General features: G+C 41.6%; 1 protein-coding gene across 2 annotated transcripts in view; it reads left to right on the top strand.

The window, feature by feature from the left end:
• plpp3 (phospholipid phosphatase 3) overlaps window positions 1-21,539 on the top strand; it is a 31,551-nt gene extending 10,012 nt beyond the window's left edge. The window contains exons 2-6 of one of the 2 annotated variants that reach the window (XM_017456329.3): window positions 6,808-6,965; window positions 8,934-9,214; window positions 9,955-10,012; window positions 15,603-15,779; window positions 21,239-21,539. In XM_017456329.3, the coding sequence (XP_017311818.1) occupies window positions 6,808-6,965; window positions 8,934-9,214; window positions 9,955-10,012; window positions 15,603-15,779; window positions 21,239-21,367 (803 nt within the window). In that variant the 3' untranslated portion in view covers window positions 21,368-21,539. Of the gene's footprint in view, window positions 1-6,126; window positions 6,282-6,807; window positions 6,966-8,933; window positions 9,215-9,954; window positions 10,013-15,602; window positions 15,780-21,238 lie in introns of both variants that reach the window. The other variant, XM_017456330.3, reaches the window with a different exon arrangement.
• Window positions 21,540-25,647: the final 4,108 nt, after the last annotated feature.

The raw sequence follows: 25,647 nt of genomic DNA, 5'->3' as shown, positions 1-25,647 counted from the left end.
AGGCCACACATTTTGGAGTTCATAGTTCATAGGACAGAGGTCAGCTAGATCATGAGTTTGAGTTAGCAGTGATGGTGTGCCAGACACGGTGCATGTGTGTGTTTTGGAAATTCCATACCAGCTTGCAATGCACCTCTGACTCCCGAGGAATGCCACACAGTGCAGCCTAATACCAGGGAGCAAGTGCAGCGTCATATTTTTAAAGCCATAAAGTCACACACAGACACATGCAGCTCTAAATATACAGACATAAAAGATGGATGCAAAAATCTATCTCTCTCTCTCTCTCTCTCTCTCTCTCTCTCTCTCTCTCTCTCTCTCTCTCTCTCTCTCTCTCTCTCTCTCTCCTTTCAATCCCTGCCCCCTCACTCTCTCTTATTCTCTATATGCTCCCACCCTGAGTAATTAATGAACTTTTCCTCTAGAGTTCCTCTTGTTCCCTACAGCAGTCCCGACCCCCCCCACGATTGTATTTTGTTGCTCTGGCACAGGCAGATGAGGTCTGGCAGAACACCACTCATTCTCCACAGGGCCATTCCCACAGCATGCTGTATTCTCTCACTCACAGCCTCCATAGACCACCCCTCTCTGGGATTTCGGACTGTGATCCGACCCCTGACCCCTGGGCCTCTCCTCCAAATGATTGCCGTTGACAAACCAATCAGGAAAGCTGAAACCTAAATTCAAAACAAACCCCTTCTCTGTGTGGAATACTGATGCCCCTGTGAGGCTAAAATGCTGTGCTAAAAGGCTAATATGTGCTGTCAGTTATGGCTTCAAGCTGAAATCCTCCTTTTCTGTTCACTTCTTTTTGCCCTGTTGAACCCTTTTGGTGATTTTTTTCCCCCATAGCAGTACATTTGGATACTTTAATTTAACACTCTGTATATGGAAAGTGACATAAAAAGTCATTTGCATAAAAAAAAAAGAATGTAGGTGGAAATGTGACCAGGACTAAACACATGATGACATCATAACACTATTGTCATGTTACACCCCTAGCACATATGTATTGTTCCAAAAATTTTAAAAGTCATTGCAGTAGTAGAAAAGCTTTGAATATCAGAGATGACTAACATGCTACTAACTGGCTTACTTATCAGTTTGACACATTTCCTTTATTCAGACTGTGCAAGGCTATTAGTGGGGTGATGATGTAAGTGTCACACAGGAACTTGTAAGAACAAATTTCTCCATATCAGGTTGTGCGTAAGAGCACAGTCCCCCTCAGGCAAATAACAGTTACGTGTGAGGAAGGTGTAAGCGTCATTCTTTTTTTTCTTTTTTCTTTTTTTTCTTTTTTTTTTTCTTTTTGCTAATGTAAGCTAGCATTTCAGGTTAAAATCATAGTAAACTGCTGATCTTTAAATGATTGATGTGTCGCTGGTTATTTTTGTATTAATGTCACCAGGTATATTTAAAATGGGTTTAGGAGCGAACATGAAGTTTTATCTGCTTTCAATAGCAGATAGTCAGCATCTAATGTCACTTTAGACATATGAATCACTAGTTACTGTTAGCATGAGATCAACTTAATATCTTAGATCCTTTTTTTGCATGGTGATTCACAGGAATGAATGAGGAAATGTTACATATACAGTATTTAGCCTGCTAATCTGCCATTCCTGCAGTTAAGCCGTGCTCTCAGTTAAAATGAGATATTTTAAGGACACTAGCTGCTAGGGCACAGACACCTAGATGCTCAGATTGACTCTGCTAGATGTCTCCTATCTTTATTGACATGGTCCCTGTCACTAATTGTTTGCTTGTTCCAAGGTCATGACAAACAACATCTTGTGTCCGTGTGTTCAATTTTTCTCATCTTATCTTCTTTATGCATTCAAGCTCCAGAGTTATGTATTTCTTACTTAGCGTCATCCCAACGCCGACAGGTCTGGCCCATGACCTCTGGCCTTCTGCTGATCTGTCTTAATGCTGTCAGTGATGGCGTTGTGAGTTTAACAGAACCTCTGACCCAAATGTGTGTGTGTTCACATATGAGTGTATGTGAGTGTGCTGTTGATAGACTCCCCAGCTAAAGGCTTTGACCTTTGTACTCTTCTCTTTCCCCAATTTTGTGTGTGTGTGTGTGTGTTTTCTTTGGAGCATGTCACAGCACATATAAAGGATTTCCTCAGCATGACTCATCACAATGCCCCACTCCCTTTCCCAAGATGCATCTAATAATGATTGATCTTGTTATAATGCTAATTTGACTATTCAACTTCCGAGTGCTCAGCGCTAAAGAGGTGCAATCCTGACAGTTTTGTCAATCCTGTCACTCCATGGCAGACCAGATTCACACACTCACTCACTGCTTTGGTCAATTTAAGGTAGCCAATCAATCTACCAGCATGTTCTGGCGAGATAGGAGAGGATATAGTGTAAAACTTCACACAGACAGTAACCCGAGGCCATGGTTGTTCCGGGGATCCTGGAGATGTGGCGTGGCAGCATTACTAGCTCAAATATAAACCTGACTAATCAAATTGTATTCCAAGCAGGTGGAATATTTCCATGTTGTGTTAATGACTGGATTTAATACGGAAAAGAGTAGTGGATAGAGCAGGGACATACCTATCTTTAGATAACCTGGAAAAAATTTATGAGTCTTGGCTAGACTACTGATTTAGAAGCTAACCTACTGGTGTTGCTCCATGCTGGTGCTAAACCATGCACTATTCCTGATTTGCCTGACTCAAATGGTTATCATATCATCAGCACGCCCGCGCACACACACACGTCCCTCATATTGCATGTTTAGACTACAAGTTTTGAACTTCCTCGCTTCCAGCAAAGCATCATGTCTGATAAGGCTGTGCCAACAAATCTCTTCTCTGTGCTCATTTCTTGTGTAAATAGTCATTTTCAAACTGACATTCTGTCATGCCATGTTGGTATCTCTGGTGTGCTGTCTTGAGCTTTAGGCGATCCGCGACGCCTGCTCTCGCCTGTGCTCTGTTCCTGCTGCGGGAAACTGTGTGCCCACATCTGATAAGCCAAATAGGAAAATTCCCCATGCAAAACTGCACTCTGCCACCCACTTTTTGATTGTTGTTGTATGCTTGTGTGTGGTGTGTATATGTAGTTTGCCTTCCCCAAGATGAAACCCCAGTGCACGTTGGCTCCAGATGATTTTCATTAGGCTCTGACCGAACGATCTGTCTGGGGCAGCTTCACTGGCCGAAACTGTTTATGCCAAGCAAATCTGGAGGGCTCCTGGGAATTTGCTCTTTCTCTTCTAAGGTTCTGTTATGACACACAACCTAATGGTGTCACATTTGTTAAAATTACAGCAATATTATAACTTTTAATGAAAGTTGCTCCATTGGACCAAACTAAACCAGAACCTTATAGATTCCTACATGAAACCTTTGCTTCCTAATAGTTTAAAAAGCACAACATTTGAGTGTCTGTCCTTTGAGTATGCTCTCTGTGATCTCCTCAATTCAAACCAGATTTATTCTTCTTTGATTGATCACACACAGAGTTCAGGTGCCTTGTGTTTAGTTAAGAGAAACAGAGAGAGAAAGATAGAGAGACATTAAGGTGAAGCGTGCATGAGCACTATTATTTATGAGCCTGTTTTGTTTGAAGCCCTACAGCTTCTGTACTGTGACGCAAATGAGCCCAGGCATGAGGAGTGAATTAGGGTTAGGGAAAGAGAACGGGATTATGTGTGTGTGTGTGCGTGTGCGTGTGTGTAGAGGAGAGGGACAGAATCTCCACATACCAGCCGTCTCTCATGGTGATGGCATGATGGGCTGAACAATTCCAGCCTGGCATAGTGTGTCTGGCAGTGTGGGCATATACAGAGAGCCTTTCATCAGCATTTGGTGCAAAGGCACACATACACACACTCACACTCTTTTCAGGCCTATTTAGGCTTTGTAGTAGGCCCTTTGCATTCTCCCATGCTGTCGTTGGGCTTATTTTTAAGGCCCAGTAAGGGGCCAGTGCCCTGCCACTGGAGTTCCCACATGCACTAAAGCGATGATTGCTTTTCTCTATATATCTTTCACTCACCCCAACCCTCACTCTTTGGCTGACAAGCGAATGTTCTCTCTCTCTCTCTCTCTCTCTCTCTCTCTCTCTCTCTCTCTCTCTCTCTCTCTCTCTCTCTCTCTCGTGCTCATTTACATCATAATTTCAGTGTGCATAGAACCACAGCAATGTGATGGAAATTTCTGATGGTTTAATTCAGATTGGAATTTCTCTGCTCACCAAGAACTTTGTTCGCCCTTTGAATTTGTGGAGGGTGGAAAGTCAGACACAAACACACTTATCCACGCGCATCTTTGCGCCCTGCCTATGACTGATTGCAGGCCGTTCTTTCTCGTCTATTTGATACAGGTGTGGGAAGAATCCAGACATGTTTGTGAAGTATCCGTAGCAGTGGGTGTTTCCCCAGCACACAACCTGTTCCAAGTCTGTGAACTCCCCAACCCTCACCGATAGTTTACCTTACTCCTAAATGTGCTTCCTCATGACTGCGCACACTTTGTTTACGCAGGTGAAGCCCTGAAAGAGCTGCCATGCTCAGCTGTTTACAGAGTGAAAAAGACAGGCAGGAAAAGTTCAGCCATGCTGTGGTGATACGGAATATATTGAAATATCAACTCGTGCGTATGAATTATTCCAGGACTGGGATTTAAGAAATCCTGAATGTCATTTCGCATCAGGTTTGAGATTGGTGGTGCATACCTTTTTGAGGTCAAGATTTTTCGTGCCAAATGGAGTTCAAATTTGGCTTTCAAAGTACGTCCAAATGAAAGTTGGCTGTTACATGTGTGTTTAGCCCACTCTGTCTAACCACACAAACCCAGAATGCTTCCTTATCCTGGCCTTTCTTGCCATCCCAAAGACCCAAAGTTCCAGAGGTTTGGGTGGCCAATGTAAGCTTAGCCTTGTTTTTCTTGCTATTCACACATTTTACAACCTTTCATAGCAGCCGTCTTTAAGAGCTCCCGCTACCCTTTCAAACCGCTTGCGTTTTCTTTGCTTTGATTTGGAAAACTAGATTTATTTTCACCGCGTGACAGCTGACATGTGTTTTGCAGGAGATGTGACATTTTAACAATGTTAACGAGTAGGCCATTTTGGGCTCTGCTCCCAGACTGGCAGACCCTTCCTCCAAATAACACAGTGGGCTGAGAACTCTTAAGAGAATTTCTAATAGATCTGGTTATTTATTGGACGTGTGTGCTGTTGGTATGGCATTGTGGTGTAACTGACCTGCTTTGGACATACATACGCATATATCTTTGAGCTAATCTAACTAAGCTCACTCTGTATAATTTAATCTTTAGAATAACCAAAGCACCAGAGATCAGTTCATTAAGGAAATCATACCTCGTGATTCTCACCATTGTCTGTCTTATTACACTGCTGTTAACTAATAATTTGGATGAAATCCGAAATGAAAAACAGATTTTGTTATGTAAGCACTCTGTATGAAAAAGGGTTCTTTGGATGGATATAGGTTTCCGATTCCTAAGCAGTTCTACCTGAACCTTTTCTGAAACAGCAACAACAACAAAAATCCAGCTTTTCTCTGAGGAACAAACTGAAGAAAAGAACATTTTCCCTCTAGAGAGTGTTGTTCATTGAAGTTTGCTGAAGCGCTCTCTCAAGTTTAGTTTATTTAAGGGATTTTAGCTAAGGCTATTTAGAACGCATTGTCTCAAGCTTTAGCAATTTAGCCCTCACAATATGCTAAGCCGCTTGAAAGCATAGATACCGCTACTATTTTACTTCTCTGAAATCTTTAAATGAGTATGCTAACAGCGAGAATCTATACTGTTTGACTGTTAGGCATACAGTATATTTGTGTTTAGTTAGTAAATAGGAAGTGCTTAGACACCCTTTGGAGAGGATCAATGAAAACATACTGTTCACTGTTAAATATACAGATCACTGTTAAATATACTGTCTTTTCTTCTTATTTTAAAACCCATGTTTATCCTGTCTGAATGATGCAGGGAGATTGTTTGTAAAACAAACAAACAAACAAACAAACAAACAAAAAAACTGTTAAATGTACATAATTATGACCAGCACAACATCTCAGGTAAGTCTGTGTGTGTGACGACATGTGCGGCGTCTGTTTGTGTGTGTTCTGCGCAGTCATGCTGCCCTCCATGGTGCTGCACAAGTCTTCAATACAGCCGTACCAGCGCGGCTTCTACTGCACGGACGACAGCATCCGCTACGCCTTTAAGAACAGCACTGTGCCCTCTTCCGTGCTGATGGCTGTGGGCGTCCTCCTGCCCCTTGCCAGCGTAAGTGCCCCTGCTGGGGGCATCAGACTCGGGGCATGGTACTAGGCAAGACTGGGGATGGCATGGGAGGCTGAGGCCTCTGAAAGAGTGATGCGAATTTGTCTAGGCATACTGTATCTTCATAGAATGTAAGCTAGCTTGTAGTAAGACAACAGAATTAGATGTATAGAAATAGCCTTTTTTTTAAATAGCAGAATATATTTCTCAAAATATATACATATAATAGAGCTGAAAACATATAGCGATGTGGTGAACCCATTTACACACAGGGTGTAGTTTAGTCTTTTTGGCTTACTCTTTTAATGGCCAGTCCTCCATGCCAGAAGCTCCTCACTTTTCCTGGTGTATCCCATGATTCTCGGCTGCTGTGCGTGCTGTGCTGTGCCACCTCGCCTCCTGTGCGTGTGCCTTTCTGTTTGTCTGTGACTGACCTGAAGCATCTCTCTCTCTCTCTCTCTCTCTCTCTCTCTCTCTCTCCCTCTCTCTCTCGCTCTCTCTCTCTCTCTGTCTTTCTCTCTCGCTGTAGCTGTCCTGCCTTTCCTGTTAATTGAAACTAGCATGATCGAGCCGTATCAACGCGGGTTTTACTGCAGCGACCAGTCCATCCGGTATCCTTATAAAAACGGAGACACCATAAGCGATGCCGTGCTCTCTCTCGTTGGCATTCTTATTGCCATCGTCTCTGTAAGTCCTCCTCTTATATATCCAACATATCATCCTTAACCCCACTCCTATAGGAATAGACCTTCACCCCTCCACTTAACCACAGTTAAATAGTGAAATATGAAGTTTTGTCAAAATAATTAGTGGCTTAATAACATAGAACATAAAACTCCACCAGAACTAAACCATTCATATCCATCTGACAAAAAGAACCTAAACTAACTTAATATGAGAGAGTTCATCATGGTCAGAGGTTGCTTTTGGGCTTCTCTTCTTCTTCTTCTTCTTCTTCATCTTCTTCTTCTGCCATTTTGGTCTACATTGCTGTCTTTCTGTGATTGCATATTTTGATTTGAGTTATGAACCCTCATGGTGAAGGTTTAATTTTTACAATTCTTATTCTGAATCATTTCCTATTATGGCATCAAGTCAAAGGAACTTTGGCTGGAAATGGATCAGTAAATAACTCCATTTAATAATGGTTTAGATACCTCCTTTGAAAGAGTGGAGAAATCAAACCGCCCCTGACCTAAACAGTATGAGGCTAACATTCATTTCTGATTTACAATTTCTATTTGGGATAGCAGATCTAAGCCTGCTGATATACATAACCCTGCAGCTGCTGGGCTGCTGACTTCTCTTTATTAGATCTGAGAGGACTTTTAATAGCATCAGTGACAGCTGAAGCCGGCTTCCTGAAATACAGGACACAGTTTTTTGGCAAAGAGCTGGGATATAGCAGCTTCTCTGGTGTATATTGGACACAGGATCATATAAATGCTACAAGTTTATTCATTATAATTTCATAACACCAAAAAATATACTGTAACAATCCCAAACAAAGACGTGTAGACATCCTGTAAATGCTTAGTAGTGTCTCCAGTCTCATGCTGGGTTTCCATTCAAATGTTTCACAATTTTAAAACACACAAACACAAAAAAAAACAACCCACAGTCATGCAAAAAAAAAAAATCCTGAAGATAACATAAAAGTGATTAAAGAGAAAAGACTATAATACCAAATTTATGTGCCTATTTTTTCTCATTTGCCCAAAAGAAGATTTGACATTTTATGTTCATCCTCATTCATCATCAGTAATTGTTTTATCCTGCTGTTACGTTTGATGTTGCTTTTGCTAATTAAACTGAAGAAATGTCTGTCTGTTCAAACAGTGCATGAGTTCCCTAATTGGCCATGTTTTTGTTTAGAAATATAGCAGTGAAACATGAGACCTACTGTATGTTTCCATTTAAATGTTTCCATTAAAAAAACATTACATTTTTCCATTACATTTTTCTGCATTTATTATTTATTGATAGACCAACTTTAAAATTAAATCTAGGCTTTTTCATTCAGTTTTTATTTCCCCCTCTGTTTTCAAAATATGCTTAAAATGGCTGGATGAAAAAGCCTGTTCCATTGGTTTTGGCCGGAGAGAGCATCTCTTCGCAGGTTTTTCCATTAGAATGTGAAATAGACTTAAAACTGACAGAGACAGAATAAGATAGAGACAGAAAATTAGGGATAGAACAATTAGCCACTTTGTGATAAGTGGCTCAGTGTGTTTACATGAGTCTGTAAACTCCAAATTCAGCCGATAACTTTTCAAAAACTCATAATCCACAGCTGCCACTTTATGATAAGGTCACCCTAAATTCCACTCCATATAATTACCATCACTAAATGTCATCACTTACAGGAGAGGCAGGTCATGCCCGTACTCATAAACCTGTTCTCCTGTTCCCTTCACTCATCTCACTCTCTCTCAGTTTCTCTCTCTCTCTCTCTTTCTCTCTCTCACACACACAGACACACATCTCATAAGTGTGCATTCTCCACTAATTTCATTTGCATGTACCACTATGCATGTCTAAGACCTGACCATTATGAATTTTTGATACTGATTTCAATATCCAACTGGATATTTATTTATTTATTTATTTATTTATTAAAGCAAATGTCAGTAACTATCTCATGTTTCTCTGCAGATTGTGATTGGCGAATGCTATAGGATCCGTTACCTGAAGCAGGGCTCACACTCGTTTGTAGGAAACCCCTACATCTCTGCCCTTTACCGGCAGGTAGGCGTGTTCATCTTCGGCTGCGCAGTCAGCCAGTCATTCACAGACATCGCCAAGGTGTCTGTGGGGCGCATGAGGCCACACTTTCTTCACGTGTGCCAGCCGAACTACTCACACATCAACTGCTCTGATGGCTACATCACCAACTATGTGTGCTTGGGCGACCCCAGCAAGGTGCAGGAGGCGAGGTGAGTTATATAGTTCATAAGTTCATTCACACACACACACACACACACAAACACACACGCACACACACACACACGCATGCACGCAGACACACACGGTTATACTCACTCACTCAGTCAGTCAGTGACACACACCTGCTCACTTCCAGTTACGTTCATTGTTCCATTCACATATGTCAACCCAAGGTCTTCTCATATGCAGTATTTAGTCATCTGTTTTAGTCAAGCCTTGGTGTCTTTACTCCCTTCATGTGGTTTGTTTGGGCAGGTGTGAACACAGTAATTACACTTAAGTGTCAATCAAAACAAGCAAAAGTTGGCCTCTTTCAAAGCAAGTACTAACAGAGTGTGACTGCTGTGAGAAGATGACTCAGTTGAATCAAACGTGGTGTAGTATGGATTTTGAGCAGCACTTCTCAACATGTGAGCTGCAAAACTGAAGTGTCAGGGGACAGGCAGACAGATAAAAGTGGTTAGCACTTTTACATTTGCCTGAAAACTCCAGGGTTGAGGGTTCAATTCCCGCCACACTCTGTGTGTGCAGAGTTCGCATGCTCTCCCAGTGCTTCAGGGGTTTCCTCCAGGTACTCCGGTTTCCTCCCCCAGTCCAAAGACATACATTGTAGGCTGAGTGGCAAGCAAACAGAATGATAAACTAGAACAGCACACTATGAGTTGAATATTAGGATATTTCTGTCATTAATTTTAGGATTACATGTGCTTTTTACTTTTTGTCTTTTTAGGAAATCCTTCTTCTCTGGACATGCCTCATTTTCAATGTACACCATGCTGTATCTAGCTGTAAGTATATTACAAAACCACACAAGCATGGACACATACATACACGCACACATACACACACTGACCTGTTTTCCTGCTCCATGGCTGGTTTTGTTGTGTTTGGGGTGATTTCAATTTCATCTGTTGAACCCTATAGGTGTCTCACACCGAAACTCATTTTCGTTGATCATCTTGTGCTTGAATAATCCAGCTGTTCTTAGTTTTGCAGCTGCATAGACGTCCTCTGCTCCTTTATCAGTAACTATCTCTCTTACACTCTTCACTCCTTTTTGATTCCCTGTCACTCTTCTCTCCTCTCTTTTTTTACTTCTATTTTCCCCTTTACCTCTCTTGCTTGTTGGCACCGGTTGAAAGACAGTATTTAGAGTGTGTTCTGCTAATTAGATGTCCCGCCAGTCTGAACACCCCACCCATTCACTTCCTGCTTAAGCGTTTTCACGTTTCCACATTGTAGATCAAACCGGTTTCCTGCTTTCAAACCTATTCTATTAGTCTTACCTCAGGTCTTGGGCCCACCTTGTTTTTCCTCTTTCTCGATTTCCCTTTTTTCTCACTCAGGCATTTCCCTCTGGATGCCACACCACCGCCTCCTCCCTCTCTCTCAGCTGCAGCCTAGAGAGCACTGAGGTAGGGCAGATGAAGTGTGGGGGCCGAGGGTCCTGTTCGCTAATGAATGTGGCCAGCTGTTCTTTCCCAGAGTTCGGAAAGATTAAGTGGGAGTGTGAGAGAGGGCAGAACGTGGCAGGAGCGCCGCCAACTCCGTGTTAGTGAGACCCTGGGACAGTGTGTGTGTGTGTGTGTGTGTGTGTGTGTGTGTGTGGCCAGAGGGCCAATAGGGTGAAGCTGTTTTAACTCAGACAGCAATCACCTTAATACACCCCGAGCAGTCATTAAATTAATGTGCAACTTTGACAGCTTTGTGGGCCTCACAGAACTGACAGTGTTTCATGACAGAAGTGATTGGCTTTTCATCTAGTGCAGTTTTAGCAAAGTAATTAAGCGCTAAGTAGAGGCCAAGTGCATAGTGCATGGACTCTCACTGCAAGAATTTAATATCCAAGAAACCATGGCAATTAATATCCAACAGAGCATGTGAATTAGGGCTGTCAGAATGCATTTTTCTGGTTGAATGTTCATAATACTTACACATCCTAAGACTAAAAAACTCCACACATTTGAATGTCTGATACACATAAATCTATGGCCATATACAGTAACCCTTGCTTCAGGGGTTTCCTCTGGGTACTCTGGTTTCCTCCCCTAGTGCAAATTAGTCATAGTGTGTGAATGTGTGTGATTGTGCCCTGCGATGGGTTGGCACCCTGTCCAGGGTGTCCCCTGCCTTGTGCCCCATGTTCCCTGAGATAGGGATCAGGATAAAGTGATTACTGAAGATAAGTGAATGACTGAAGGCAGTTGGGATTACAGTTGACAGTACGGAATGATAGAGTTGATAACTTCAAATCATAAACCACCCTTATTTATTCCTTCTCTCCTGTTGAGTTCTACTCCATGGGAGACACAGTGATTAATGACTCCATCTCTCACTGTCACTCTTTCCATCCTATTTACATCTGCTATTTCCACAGAACAAGAAATCCCCTCTGTCTATTGGGTAATAGTTAATGCATCATATTTAATGGTATTGTCTTAACATGCCTTAACTGTCTTAACATACATTGCTAATTCATTTTCTTGCCAAGCCAGTCAGGAATGAGATGCTTGAAGCCTAGGTTTCCTGGCCAACTTTTTTTTCCATAGGATTTTTCAGGAACTTTAAACATCATCTAAATGACGTTAACTAGCGTGATGATTGATGGCTGACTCGAGGCAGCAGTCTGTGGGGATTTCTGTATTCGTCTAGTCTTTCGCTAAGCTCTAGCCGCTCAAGTCTTGGGTTTTGGTTTGAGGCATCCATGTAGTGCCCAAACCACACAAGCCAGCTAGTAGAGTTAGGAAATGATGGGACACTGTAGACACTCTTAGAGACTGACCAAGGGGTGAATTTGCAGAGTGATGACCTTTGAGGTGCTTGCTTTTGGTCATTACTTCCAGTGTTGGAGTCACGTCAAAAAAAGATCCTGGCTCACCATGTTACTTTTTTTAAGGCTGACCTCAGATGAAAATGTGGAGAACCCTGGCTGTGTGCTGCCTGCCTTAGAGAACAAAACAAAAAGATTGCATGGCATTATGAAAAAAAAGAAAAGAAACTACCATAACACTGGAGAAAAACCCCACCCTCTCTTTGGTCTTTTGTTTAGCAAATCTACTCTCTTTACTTATTTTTGCACTTCACCTGGTCTCTCCCCAAAATGGAGAGGAATATTCTACCAATAGGCCCAAATATTTACTATATGGTTGCATGGCCTTGTTCATGGCTATGTGTGGAGTCCAAGGAATTACTAGCAGTTTAAAAATACACTGTTCTCTTTTCCATTGGGCCAGCCAGACTCCCCCACACCACCCCTACATGGTGTATCACATCGTGTGATCCACTTGCCTGCAGGGAATGCATGCATGGTAAGAGAATCCTAGGAAGAGAAAGCATGTTATCTCCTGGATGAGTGTGTTATGTCTCAGCTTAGTATGAGTATGTGTGTGTGTTACACCTCACCCTGGGATAAGAGTATCAGGACACACTTTGTCTTCCATCCACACCCAGCTCCTGATGGGTTTTAGGAGATCAAGGGCCCTGAACACTGCTGTATGTGTGTGTGTGTGTGTGTGTGTGTGTGTGTGTGTGTGTGTGTGTCTTGACGTCCTCACCACATTGACTTTATCAGAACTTTGATAGCTAAGGGCTCTATCTGAGCTCGGAAGAGTGTTTCTTCAAGCACACTCTGTTATCAACTAGCCGAGAGAGACTGCATGTTGCCCTGCAGGGATGCTGTGGTCCTTAATGTCCCAGAATCTTCGTCTCCAGGTCTAGACGCGTCACTCCGCTATGTCTAAATCGTGGCTTAACTAATCCTCAGCCAACCCCCCCCCCCCCCCACCCCCACCCACCCACCACCACCACCATTTTGTTTCCTGCATGTGCTTATTTTGGAACTAATTGCTGTTGTTTGATAGTTGTGCTTGACATACAGTTTTATAAGTTCAGCTTTACCATTAGATGTGGTTTGGGGTAGTTGGATGGTGTCACATTCTTCTCCTGTGTGTCTGTGTGTATGCTAATCTGTTCATGGTGTGTACTATCCCAAGGGTTTGGTTGACTTGTTTGTTTTGTGGTCAGTTGTTTATGTTCAGAGTGAAATCAAGAGCATTCCAGGCATTGTGTAGCATTCGTAATGATAGCCAGAAGGGAAGAGTGGGTGAGAGAGGAATAGCGTAAATGAGAGCTCTCCCATCATTTTACATGTCATGTGACGAGAAGATTAGCTTAACTACTATTGTGCATTTTGTTTAATTGTGTTGATTTGCAGTACATTTTATACTCTGAATGACATGACGCAACATATAGCCTTCATAGTCTTTTATGACCAGGCTCTGCTTTGATACCTAATCCTTAAGCAATTGAAAGTCTTTGACAAAGAAAGGGCATTTTATCCCACCACAAGTAAAGTTTTCTCTTCATAACTGGATGCTCTCAAAGAGTTTAGTCCTTGTTTTGTCAGTTTTATGACCTGGCACTAATGAGTCACTCTATGACAAATTCTCCACAGGCCGCAGTTCTTTGGCCCGAGAACGTCCTGTTCGTTTTCCATGAGAATGTGTTCAGATGCTTTATTTATGTGTTTGTTTTTAATTCCTATATGGATACTACTGTTTGTTTTAGCAAAAGGAATGGCGAGTATCCGCAAGTCAGCAGTTAAAATAACTCCGAGGTTTAAGTTAGAATATCCCTCGGTTTTCCCTGGCTGCAAACGGAACAGGGCGGATTGTACGAGCAACAACATACAATAAAGCGTCAGTCAAACTTGTGGGTTTATAAACTTGAGATATTTGGTGTTTATGAGAAATCACATGCTCGCTAATGGAAGTAGGTACATAGAACCATTTAAAGCAATAAAAACTGTTCACATAAGACTTTGATCAAATCCAATAAATGCTGCTTTTTTGCCTGGAATAAAAGATGTTCTCGGTTGTTCAGTGTAAATTAAAAAAAAAAGAGTTTCATATTGAACAGTGGTCTATCGCTGGCCTTTTAGAGAGACCCATTTTCTTTCCTTTAAAAAGGCTGGTGACTTTTATTTGGAAGAAAAGCTGGCAGACAGTCCAAGAAAGCGAGACTGGATTGAGTTTCTTCCCCATTTGCTGAGTCAGGATGCAGTAATACTGTATGTGTTTGGCTGTTTCATGCTTTAACATGACTGGATAATAGCTTTGTGCCTATTAATCTAATCTGTCTGCGACACACTGAGTGAGGGTTAGTGTCTAGAACACATGCCCACACACATGCGCAATCACATTTAGCTTTTTATCACCATTTTGCTGTGAGCTGTTTGTGAATGGGGGATTAACAGACCTGATTAGCTGATGTGTTGGCCGTTTTCAGTATGTAAAATGATCGTGTATTGCGTTAGGTGGAGGTGAAACTTGTGGAATCTTTGCAGCTACTGTATATGTTATATGTGGATAAAAAAAATGAACAAAAAAGGTTTTATTTTTAGCTAATGGGTTACTGTCTGGCTAGCGGTGAGCAGCGAGCTCCACCCATCCTGACCTGACCGGAGAACTAGAAGCAGTGAGGAAACTCCATTTCCAAACATCCGTAGGGAGGGATCCTTTCCTTCTGGTACACATACAATAGCAGCGATGTGAACGGCAAATCGTTCAGGAAGACAAAACTGACCTCGTCCGCACCTTAGCTGGCAATCTTAATGTTCCCGTGCTATTGTTTGTTTTGTCTGACACTTTGGGCTTCACTCTTTGTCTGATATGGTGTGGGTGTGATGGGAGTTAGTTAACAGTTCACCTCCATGGGAAAGGGAAATTGGCACAAGGGAAATTGTTCTTTTTTATGCCACTGATAGATGTGCAGCCTTTGGATGGTGAATGCAGGAAATGAACGGTGTTTACATTTGCCCCTCTGTGAGATCTGTCTTCTGGGGTCTTTTATTGCCCCCTGCGTCATCCAGTTACTGACCCCTAGATGCCACTTCCTCATTAACTATGGCTCTCATCTGACTGCTGGTGTGTTCTTGATCCAGAGGGCCTTCCTGTTCCCAGAAAATGCATTCTTTCTCAAGGTTTTTGGGTCAAGGAGACTATTGATGACGAAGAACATCCAGGTAGACGTCTACGATGCTACGTTGACACATGAACAGTTGGAAAAGTTCGTACACGTGCTACAAGCCTCCTTAGCGAAGAAGGCTCATTTGGTATTTTGGAAAGAGTTTGTAGTATAGTGTAGTATTTGTTTAATCTGAGTATGTGTGGGTTGCTTCCTCTTCTGTTTGTACAGCTGTGTGAGAGAATTATTTATTAGAAACAGTCAGGCAATTGCTGTACTTCCTCTGCCGGCTTGAGGCTTTCTAATTTCAAACCGACACGTACTGTATTGAAAACATCTACTAACATTAAAATACAGCCCTATTTTAATGTGAAGGCTTCTCTCTCTCTTCTCTCCTTCTGTCTCTTCCTCCAGTTCTACCTGCAGTCTCGGTTTACGTGGCGTGGAGCTCGTCTCCTGAGGCCACTGGTCCAGTTCACGCTTCTGATGATGGCCTTCTACACCGGTCTGTCTCGTGTTTCAGACCATAAGCACCATCCCACTGACGTGCTCGCTGGCTTTGTACAAGGAGCGCTGGTGGGCTACTGCATAGTAAGTACATCTTGCTTTTCATCAATTTCCACAGCCCATAATTTTCTTCTCATATACAGTATACTCTGATAGGCTGCTTTAATCTGTCATGTTTATCATTATCACTTAACAATGCAACATTGAGTGGTTGATTCTTGATAAAAATATTTTAAATACCAGTATATCACATCCAGTATATCAAATACCAGTTTCACAAAATCATTTCACATGTTTGGGCATCCTGATGACCAAGGTAAATGTTCATGATGAGGTAAATGTACATAAAAGATTAAAGTTACCTTTGTTTTGTTTGAATTGAACCAAGCACTGTTGGAAAATAATCTCTAGCATTATTTCACATTTAAAATACAGAACTTAAGGGTTAACTACTCTGTTCTCGGTTCATGTTACGATGGCGGCGCCGAGTTTCCACCAGCTTCAACTCACATACACTTACACACGCTGTTTGCAGCAGCAGCCTCAAACAGCAGACGTCGCGCCCACAAACATAAACCACGTGCTGAGAGCAGCCATGCAAAGGCTCTGTGCCTCTTTTTCCCTCATTCTGATGCTGGTTTTTTTAAACCAGAAGTTTATAACTGGACATGTTCACCCCATACACAATTCCCACTGAGAATCTTTTCTTGTAGAATTCTCTTTGTCTTCGTATAGACCGGAAGTGTTATGCGGTGAGGTTTTCGCTTGCCACAAGGAGAGGCAGTCAAGAATTGCAAAATCATTGGCTGTTTTTCCCTTCATGTCAAAGTGAGGACAGAAGACCATTTGGAGTCTGGAAACCAAATCACTGGAGACAGACCAAGACATTCCCCAGAACATACCCTCTCCACCATTCAGCCCCTCTTTGTCTCTTTATTTCGTTCTCGTTTTCTGTGTTAACAAACTTGTCCAGTTGTAGAGAGTTTTTTTTTTTTTTTTAATCACCTCAGAAGGGCTAAGACACGAATATCTTTAATTATTTGGGAAACCAGCAGGGCATGAGACCATGGAAGCACTATTACGCCACATCACCTTCAACTCAAAAACCACTTTGCCCAGCACATAACTGCCTTTGCACTGCCTCTGAACAGGGGGCCAAACGCAAACATGGAAATTGTTACTGGCGTTTCAATGAAAAGTGCTTTCACAGAGACTCCCTTGGTGATTACAAAATCCTGGCAAAGTCACTGTTGCTCCAACTGTACCAGGTCGTTTGTCAGTGGTTGGCACATGTTGCCACATTTCTGGTGGACTACATTACCCAGAAAGCACAGGAAAATTTAACTTAGGCTGTTTTCCTACATTTCGTAGTAGACAAGTAGTGTACATACACACTTTCCAACAGTTTGCACAACACTGAAGTCCTTGTATCACATTACAAGGTTTTTTTTTTTTTAGAGAAAGATTCCAAATGCTTTTCTAAAGCACCCCATCCCTTGTTTTTTTTTTTTTGTACCACAGGAACACAATCCATTTTTCCTATGAATAGTTTTCCTTTTTAACTAGCCTTTTCTACAATATTTTGTCCATTAAAATAAAGCTCAACTCAACTTTTATAGCAAGTGCTGCATAACGTGCATGTCTGTGACAACCAATCCCTAGAACATGTTAAAAGGAAGAATGAGAGCACAGCCTTGTAGATTAAGGCGTCCGTGCGATTTTTTTATGACCTTGCACTGGAATCTCTCCCACTCCCATTTCTCCCCTCTGCCTGTTCCACTGCACTCACACGCACACATCTGCAAACACTTTGGAAACCCAATTAGAGTATCTCTAACAACAAGAGTTCAGTGGGAACATATGGGGAGTACATATAGTGCACGTGGACGCCAAACAAATGAAAACACAGCCAGGACCTAATGTTATAGTTTTATGCAATCACATACTGGACCGTTTGGCACCATATTGGGGCACGACTGAAGACTCAAAGTGCCAAACCCAGCCACTTCTTACATGTTTGTGCTGGTGTTTATTCTGGTGTGAAGCCTAATTTTTTTCATGGGTAGGATGGTTTGTATAGAAGAAACCAATCTCTTATTTTTGATTTGATACCAAAGCAACAGGCTTTAAAGCGGCTTTGAAGTGGTGAGTCCTGACTTTTAAGTGGTGTGTTCTGGTGAGCTTTGGCAGTGGTGCGGAGCTGCTGACAGGCTTGGCGTCTGCTCCTCATTAGCTGAAGTTGACTCTCAGAGTATCGTCAATCTGCTGGTCCTTGCTTGATGAAAGGAAACTCCAGACGTGGAGCTCCTTGGGTTCCATCTGTGGAGAAAGAAGGACCTCCTAAGCCTCCCAAGTGTGGCATATACACACCAACACAGAGTCTATAGACCATGAGCTATATTTTCACAGACAGGGCCAAAGGTTGCCTGGTTTGTGTTTTGTCTGACAAACCAATAAAAAACCCGCGGTAGTCTGCTTTCTTTGGAGGGCCGTCACATCCTTTTGCTCTTCCGCCCACACTTTGATGTTTTTCATCAATTCATCAAAGCTGACCCAATTTCTGAGTGCATACTAAAGAGAGAAGATGTTGCATACACCAGGCAGGCCTCAGTTTGGAAGTGCTTCTTACAGAAAGGGGATGGTAGATGAGGGGGGAAACAGCTGGAGAGGAATGCACCAACTGACTTTTCCTCTCTGCTTCTTTCCATTTCTCCACTCTCGCTCTACATGTTCCTCCTCTCCTTTCTACACTTCCTGACCTCCAGTATCCCAGCTTTCCTCTAGAGCGCTAAGGGTCATGGTCACTGTTCCGGACTCATGTTCCTTCACTGATAAGAGTTTAAGACAGAGCTCTTCTCTGCTGGTCTGCGTGCCAAGATATATATTCTGATATCCTATCGTTTTCTTCCATATGTCTGCCCGTTTGGCTTGCCTTTTTTTCTTCCAACAGTTACAGCTCTCTTGACAGGCTGGGGAGGCAGTGTGGAGCCAAAAATAATGTTTTTGTTTTTGTAAAGCTGAGGAAATATTAACAGCATTATTAAAGTCAGCCCAAGTTACGCAGGGAATGAATATGCACCAAATACCGATGCTGTCTTTACAGTCGTTAAGCAGATGCACCTTCGTGCACCGTGCCCTAAAACAAATTATGGGCTCCCACACACTCCTGTGCATACAAGCACAGTCTGCACTCTAAATTTAACACAGAGAAGACCACACACATTATTAGTTTATGATTAGCCTGTTAACATTAAGGCAATGGTCAGTAGTCCTGTCTGTCTTTATATACTCCTTTCCCGTAACATATTTGTTAAAAAGCCAAGCAGCTCAAAGATCCAAAATATTTTCTATTCCAGCAGATTTACTTTCGAAAATTTCCAACATCCCCTGGCACAACTGTTGGATGGTGATAGATTAATTCTGTCAGTTCCTGTTTGACTCAGAAGTCAGATGCTGTAAAGTCTGGGCTCCTAAAGTTTCATCTCATCACCATGTGGTTGAATTTCACCAGAATTAAATATTTTTGTTTTATTTATGGATTATCCAAAGACAAAAAATAAGGCATGTATTTAAAAAAAAAAAAAATCTAACGATCTAAAACAGGAACCAAACAGCTTTAAGTTCTGGGAATTAATGCTAATAAATCTGTACTTTTGAGTAATATACTATCATTTTTCCAAGTAGAAAAACTAAAGCACCATTTCTCAGAATTTCAAATGAAAGAGTGGAAAAATATTCTTTTGGCAAGTAGTAAAACTCCAGTGTGAACTTCACTTGAAAGCATGATTGACTTCAGAACCTATTCTGTGTACAAACCTCACAGACATAAAGTAGATACTTCCTTTAATGCGACTTTTAAAAGGCCCCTAAAACTCCATTTGGGACAGTATTGAAGACAAACTCATGCATTCTTACATGCAAATACACACAAGCCACACTGGTTCCTGTTGCTGATGAGGCATTTCGAACACAATGGGGTAACAGTGCAGAGGAAGAACACTTTCACATGGAAGGGTCTCGGCACAGGAAGCACTCCCTCCATGATAAAGCTTCATTACTGCCTGGGGTCAAAGGGCAGAGGTCATAGTGTTAGTCTTTTGTGTAAAAGGATGGCTCATGTGCCACAGAGCTATTATATACTCATGATCTCATTACTATCATGTACTCCATCAATGAATAATGACATACACACACAATTAATCAGGGGCATTATGTTCCAGATTTCTGATGTCATTCATACTTGTGCTTAAAGGTCACATCGAGAATGGCATGAGCTAATCATGTACACTTGTACACTCACAATTGCAAACCCTGAATAAGGCTGCCCTTTCTACACTGTGCAGCCTCAAACTATGGCAAAGCTCTCTTTGTGTGTGTGTGTGTGTGTGTGTGTGTGTGTGTGTGTGTGTATGCAATGGCAGGCTTGTTGGAATCTGTTACTCCACGCTATTAGCGTTTCACTCAGCTGTAGCCCAGGCTTCAGTCAAACATATGGGTGTGGAAGACTGAACATGTTGAAAGCCTGCTTCATCTACCGATGCCATGTAAATTTGAAGAAATCCTAATGAAAACGAATGATTTTGTTGGATTTCATGCAAGTTGAGTCATAAACAAAAACCCTGCCAACCTATGTTGCACATCGCCCGCACCTGAACCGTAAATTCTTATTTTGAAATGGCAATAATATATACTTTTGACATACATGTACTGTAACCTGGCTTACTGTGAGAACTGTGAGAGTGTGTTGGCTTCATCTTTACATCAGCTCTGCCAGAAACACTAAATAATCTAGACTTTTCCAAGCCCAAATGTCAGAGATTCGTTCTTCATTTGGCCTTATAAGCCAGTCCAGGTGAAGTTTTAGATCACCAGATTGACCTTGCTTAAGAATCCTCCTGGAAGGGCTTGGCTTGCTGCCGCAGGCACAATTATTATCCACCCCCTGTTTTCCTGTTACTCCAGTGATGTCATCACCAGCTATGGCTGGCAGGCGATATCTTTTCCTTTCTCCGCGCCTCTCACATGGTTCACTCTGACTTCACTTTCTTAAAGGGGGGCCCAGGGGAACATGTGGAGGCATTTGTCTTCCCTTCTGACTCAGTGATTTTGAAAGATTGTTGTGATTGGACACTCGTTATCAGAATGTGAGCTCAGAGATGGAAGTAGCTGAGTTCGGGGCTTGCTGAGGACAAAGGGGTGAATGACGACATTGAGGACATAATAACTCCACTATTAGTCACAGGCTAATTGAGTATTTAAAAAGCTGTGCTTTAAAAAAGTGTTGCAAGACATTTGAATTGTAGGAGTTTTGTGTGCTTTAAAACTGTCTCATTAAAATTCACTATAAATTTATATGTACTGGTTGGGGGGCCATGGTGGCTTAGTGTTTAGCATGTTTGCCTCACACCTCCAGGGTTGGGCGCTCGAATCCCGCCATTTCCGTGTGTGTGGATTTTGCATGTTCTCCCCATGCTTTGGAGGTTACTTCCGGATACTCCAGTTTCATTTTAACTTGCTTTTGTTTTCTTTTGTCTCCTCTGTAGGTCTTCTATGTGTCAGACCTGTTCAAGCCCAAAGAGAAGACTGTCAGTCCTCCACCATCGCCAATCAAGAAAGAACTCCTGCCTTCCGCTGACATCATAGACAGGAACAACCATCACAACATGGTGTGAGAGGAGGATATGGAAGGAAGCATCCCTAGAATTCAATCATACCTTTGAAGAATCTGAAGAGCCACCTGTGAATGAAGAGAAGCAGCATTTTAGCTGCTGCCCTCTCTTTCTCTCATCTGACAGTAGAATGTAGGGGCAGGAGACAGAGCCTTTTTTTTTTTTTTTTTTTTTACTATTGAGACTCTCTATTTTTGTACTATTACAAACCTTGCTGTTTCTTATTTGAGCCCAATTTGTGAAAGCTAAACAATCATAAAAAAGTCATTTATTTTGGGGAGTTTGTTCCCAAAGCAGCAGGGACTAAGTGGGCCTTTAACTTGCTTTGCAATACTCTAACTGGAGAGGAAGGAAAGCAAAACAAGTACTGAATGAATGAATGGATGAATGGCAAATGAATGAAGAGTTTTCCCCATTTTCCTCTCTCTTGTCTCCGAGGCCTTTCGCCAGTATAAGACAACAAATTCCTTAGTTATAGGAACGATACTTTATTACCTGCAATGTTACTAGCACAGCTATATTAACAATATAAAGAAGAATAACTTATAGCACTATATCCGATCATTATAAATCGTCACCACTCGCTGTCTGGGCGGTCTAGCTCTGAGGACGCTCGATGAGGTTTAGTGTGTGGTAGACTGACTATTAGTGAATTCTTACCCTGTGGTATGTGAGGGTCCTGCAGAATCTAGTGGACTACACACACCATTATGATATGCTGACACTCAAGCACTAGACCCATCCCTGCTAAGCTATCCACACAGAAGCCTAGCTCCAATGGATGTTGCATTTTACTGGGATTTTAGAGGGTGGGCGAGGGGAGGGTGGGCTGTAGATAACAGAAGTTTGTCAAATTTTAATAGTGAAATAGTGAATTCAAGATGTCCACCCAGCTGAGAGAGCATGGCAGAGCCGTGCGTCTGCATCCAGTGGGTGTAATTTGTGCTGGGGATGATGGAATGGTATAGGTTGGGATGGGGACGGGCATGTCGAGTCTAATCTACTGCACTGGCTTGGCACATTTCATTTTGGATGGGGTGAATGAGTCTCTTCTGCTGGTTGGTATGGATTCTTCTCCCTTTCATGCACATAATCACTCAACAGCAGTGCCAACTGTATCTATAGCCAGGGATGGTGTTAATTAATTTGCCTGCCAGAACTCCAACCGAACATGTTCAAGGTGTGGGGTCCCACCACAGAAGATCACTCAGTGCCACATTTTGTGTATGTGTGTGAGTATGTATGAGTGAGATTCGTTGTATGTGTGTTTGTCTCACTGTGTTTCTGCACCTAGTCCTTGCCTCTGTGCAAAGGACTGTTACCATGTGAAGAAAAAAAATGGAAGAAAACTGTGGATTTATTTTCTTGAAATGCCTCTTTGACCTTTTCTTAACTAAAATAATGTCTACTGTTCTCGCTAACACCTGTACAGTGCTGCCAGATTAGTTTACATACCATATAGTACATCTACACAAGCCACACAAGCTCCAACATGTTGCACATCCCTCACATTGTCAAGTCCGTCCTATAATTTCAGCAAACTGTCCTTTTTTTTCTCCTTTTAAATATATAAATAATGTATAGATCACTAAAATTATCTATGTAAAATATTATTTCTGAACATATTTAGATATATCCACTATAAATAAAAACAAAGTGTCATGACCTGTGTTATTTACAAATTGCTGCTTCAACAAGCATTGATTGACAGATTTTTTTTTTGTATTTAGCTTACTAAACTATTGTAGATTTGTCATATTAAGTTTTTTTTTTTAAAAAAAAAAAAAAAAAAAAAGAACTACACCTACAAATGTATCACTATTAGTATTTTTGTATTGTCTCATTTTGTACAAAAGAAATAATAGCATTTTTTTCTGCTAAATGTACGTAGAGCTAATTCATGTGTTATGAAATAAAAAATAAAAAAAATGCTCATTATGAACAGAAACTCTTATGTGATTGTTTAAGTAATAAGGGTGTTAACTCTACCATAACACACTTTGAAAGAGTGCATGACATCATCTTGTTGGCAGTGTGCTAGAGTGGCACCAAGTGTGTGGCTACCAGCGTTATGGTCTCTGAGAGCCGTTTTAAAGCCAGTGTGTCTGACTCGTTGCAGTAAATCTACTTTCAGATATGTTACAGCATGGGGTGGGGACTCTAAAGAAAATTCTCTGTTTACACCTCTAATACCTATCCTCAGGATGGACTTAAGAACAGATTAAGCTCTCTGAGAGTAGGCACAGTACCATGGTGAGTCATAAATGTGTGTCAAAAATTCAGCAAAGAGCACAAATGTGCCAGGGTTGAGCTGGAGGTCTTGGCAAAAATAACATACAGATAGATATGAGATAGATAGAGAACAGTACAGTTATATATTATTCTACACTGACTTGAGAACAGTACAGAGATATATTAACCGAAACTGACCTGAGAACAGTACTGACATGTATTAAGTCAGTGGAGGTTAATATATCTTGGTACTTTTCTCAGGTCAGCCTAGAAAAATATATGTAACGGTACTGTTCTCAGGTCAGTGTAGGTTAATATATCTCAGTACTGTTCTCAGGTCAGTGTAGGTTAATATATCTTGGTACTTTTCTCAGGTCAGTGTAGTTTAATATATCTTAGTACTGTTCTCAGGTCAAGTGTACGTTAATATATCTTAGTACTGATCTCAGGTCAGTGTAGGTTAATATATCTTAGTACTGTTCTCAGGTCAGTGTAGGTTAATATATAGTACTGTTCTCAGGTCAGTGTAGGTTAATATATAGTACTGTTCTCAGGTCAGTGTAGGTTAATATATCTTAGTACTGATCTCAGGTCAGTGTAGGTTAATATATCTTAGCACTGTTCCCAGGTCATTGTAGAATAATATATAACTAAACTGTTCTCAGGTCAGTGTAGGTTAATATATGTTAGTACTATAGTAATATATAACTAAACTGTTCTCAGGTCTCAGTATAGATTAATGTATCAAAGATGGCTGTTGACTTCAGGAGAGCACGGAGTGACCACTCTCTGCCGAACATCGATGGCTCCTCCGTGGAGATCGTCAAGAGCATCAAATTCCTTGGTGTTCATCTGATGGAGACTCACCTGGTCCCTCAACACCAGCTCCATAGCCAAGAAAGCCCAGCAGCGTCTCTACTTTCTGCGAAGGCTGAAGAAAGCCCACCTCCCATCCTCACCATGTTCTACAGAGGAACTATTAAGAGCATCCTGAGCAGCTGCATCACTGTCTGGTTCAGAAATTGCACCTCATTGGATCGCAAGACCTTGCAGTGGATAGTGAAGACAGCTGAGAAGATCATCGGGGTCTCTCTCCCACCCAAAACAGACATTTACACCACATGCTGCATCTGCAAAGCCACTAGCATTGTGGAGGACCCCACACACCCATCACAGACAGCCTCGTGCTGTCTGGAAATAGGTACAGAAGTGTTCGGGCCCTCACAGCCAGACTGTGTAACAGCTTTTTCCCCCAAGCCATCAGACTCTTCAATACTCAGAGACTGGACTGACACACACATGCTCTGAACTGAACACCATCCCACTCCCATTTAAATATTTGCACATTCCTGCGTTGACACTGTTGCATTTTTTCCTGCTACTGTATTATAAAAAAAATATAGTATTTAATTAATTAATTAATTTATTTATTATTTATTTATTTTATTAAAAACTGCTATGTCCATATTTGCTGAATACTCAGTCATAGCATGCTATGTTTACATTGATACCATTTTTTAATTATATTGTTACTCCTTGGCACCTATCTTCTGCACTACCTGTTATATTGGACTCTTCCTCACTAAAACTGTGTACTGTTTGGCGCTACACTGTCACTTACTGTGCCTGTTGTTCTGTTTTAGTAGTACTGTACTGTCCTGTGTTTTTAACACACGTCTGCACATGCACTTTATGTAGAATGCTTGTAGATCTTATTTAGTTCCGTGTCGTCTCATGTGGTTAGTGTGTTATTTTATGTAGCACCATGGTCCTAGAGGAACGTTGTTTCCTTTCACCGTGTACTGTACCAACTGTATATGGTTGAAATGATAATAAAACCACTTGAACTTGAGGTCAGTGTAGAATAATATATCTCTGTACTGATCTCAGGTCAGTGTAGGTTAATATATCTCAGTACTGTTCTCAGGTCAGTATAAAATAATATATAATAACTAAACTGTTCAGGTTAGTGTAGGTTAATATATCTTAGCAATGTTCTCAATTCAGTTAAGATATACAAAGCTTCTCTGACCTGAGAACAGTAATGAGAG

Source organism: Ictalurus punctatus, chromosome 25 (assembly GCF_001660625.3).
Source record: "Ictalurus punctatus breed USDA103 chromosome 25, Coco_2.0, whole genome shotgun sequence".
Lineage (NCBI taxonomy): Eukaryota > Metazoa > Chordata > Actinopteri > Siluriformes > Ictaluridae > Ictalurus > Ictalurus punctatus.
This window is presented reverse-complemented; position numbering and strand designations above follow the sequence as displayed.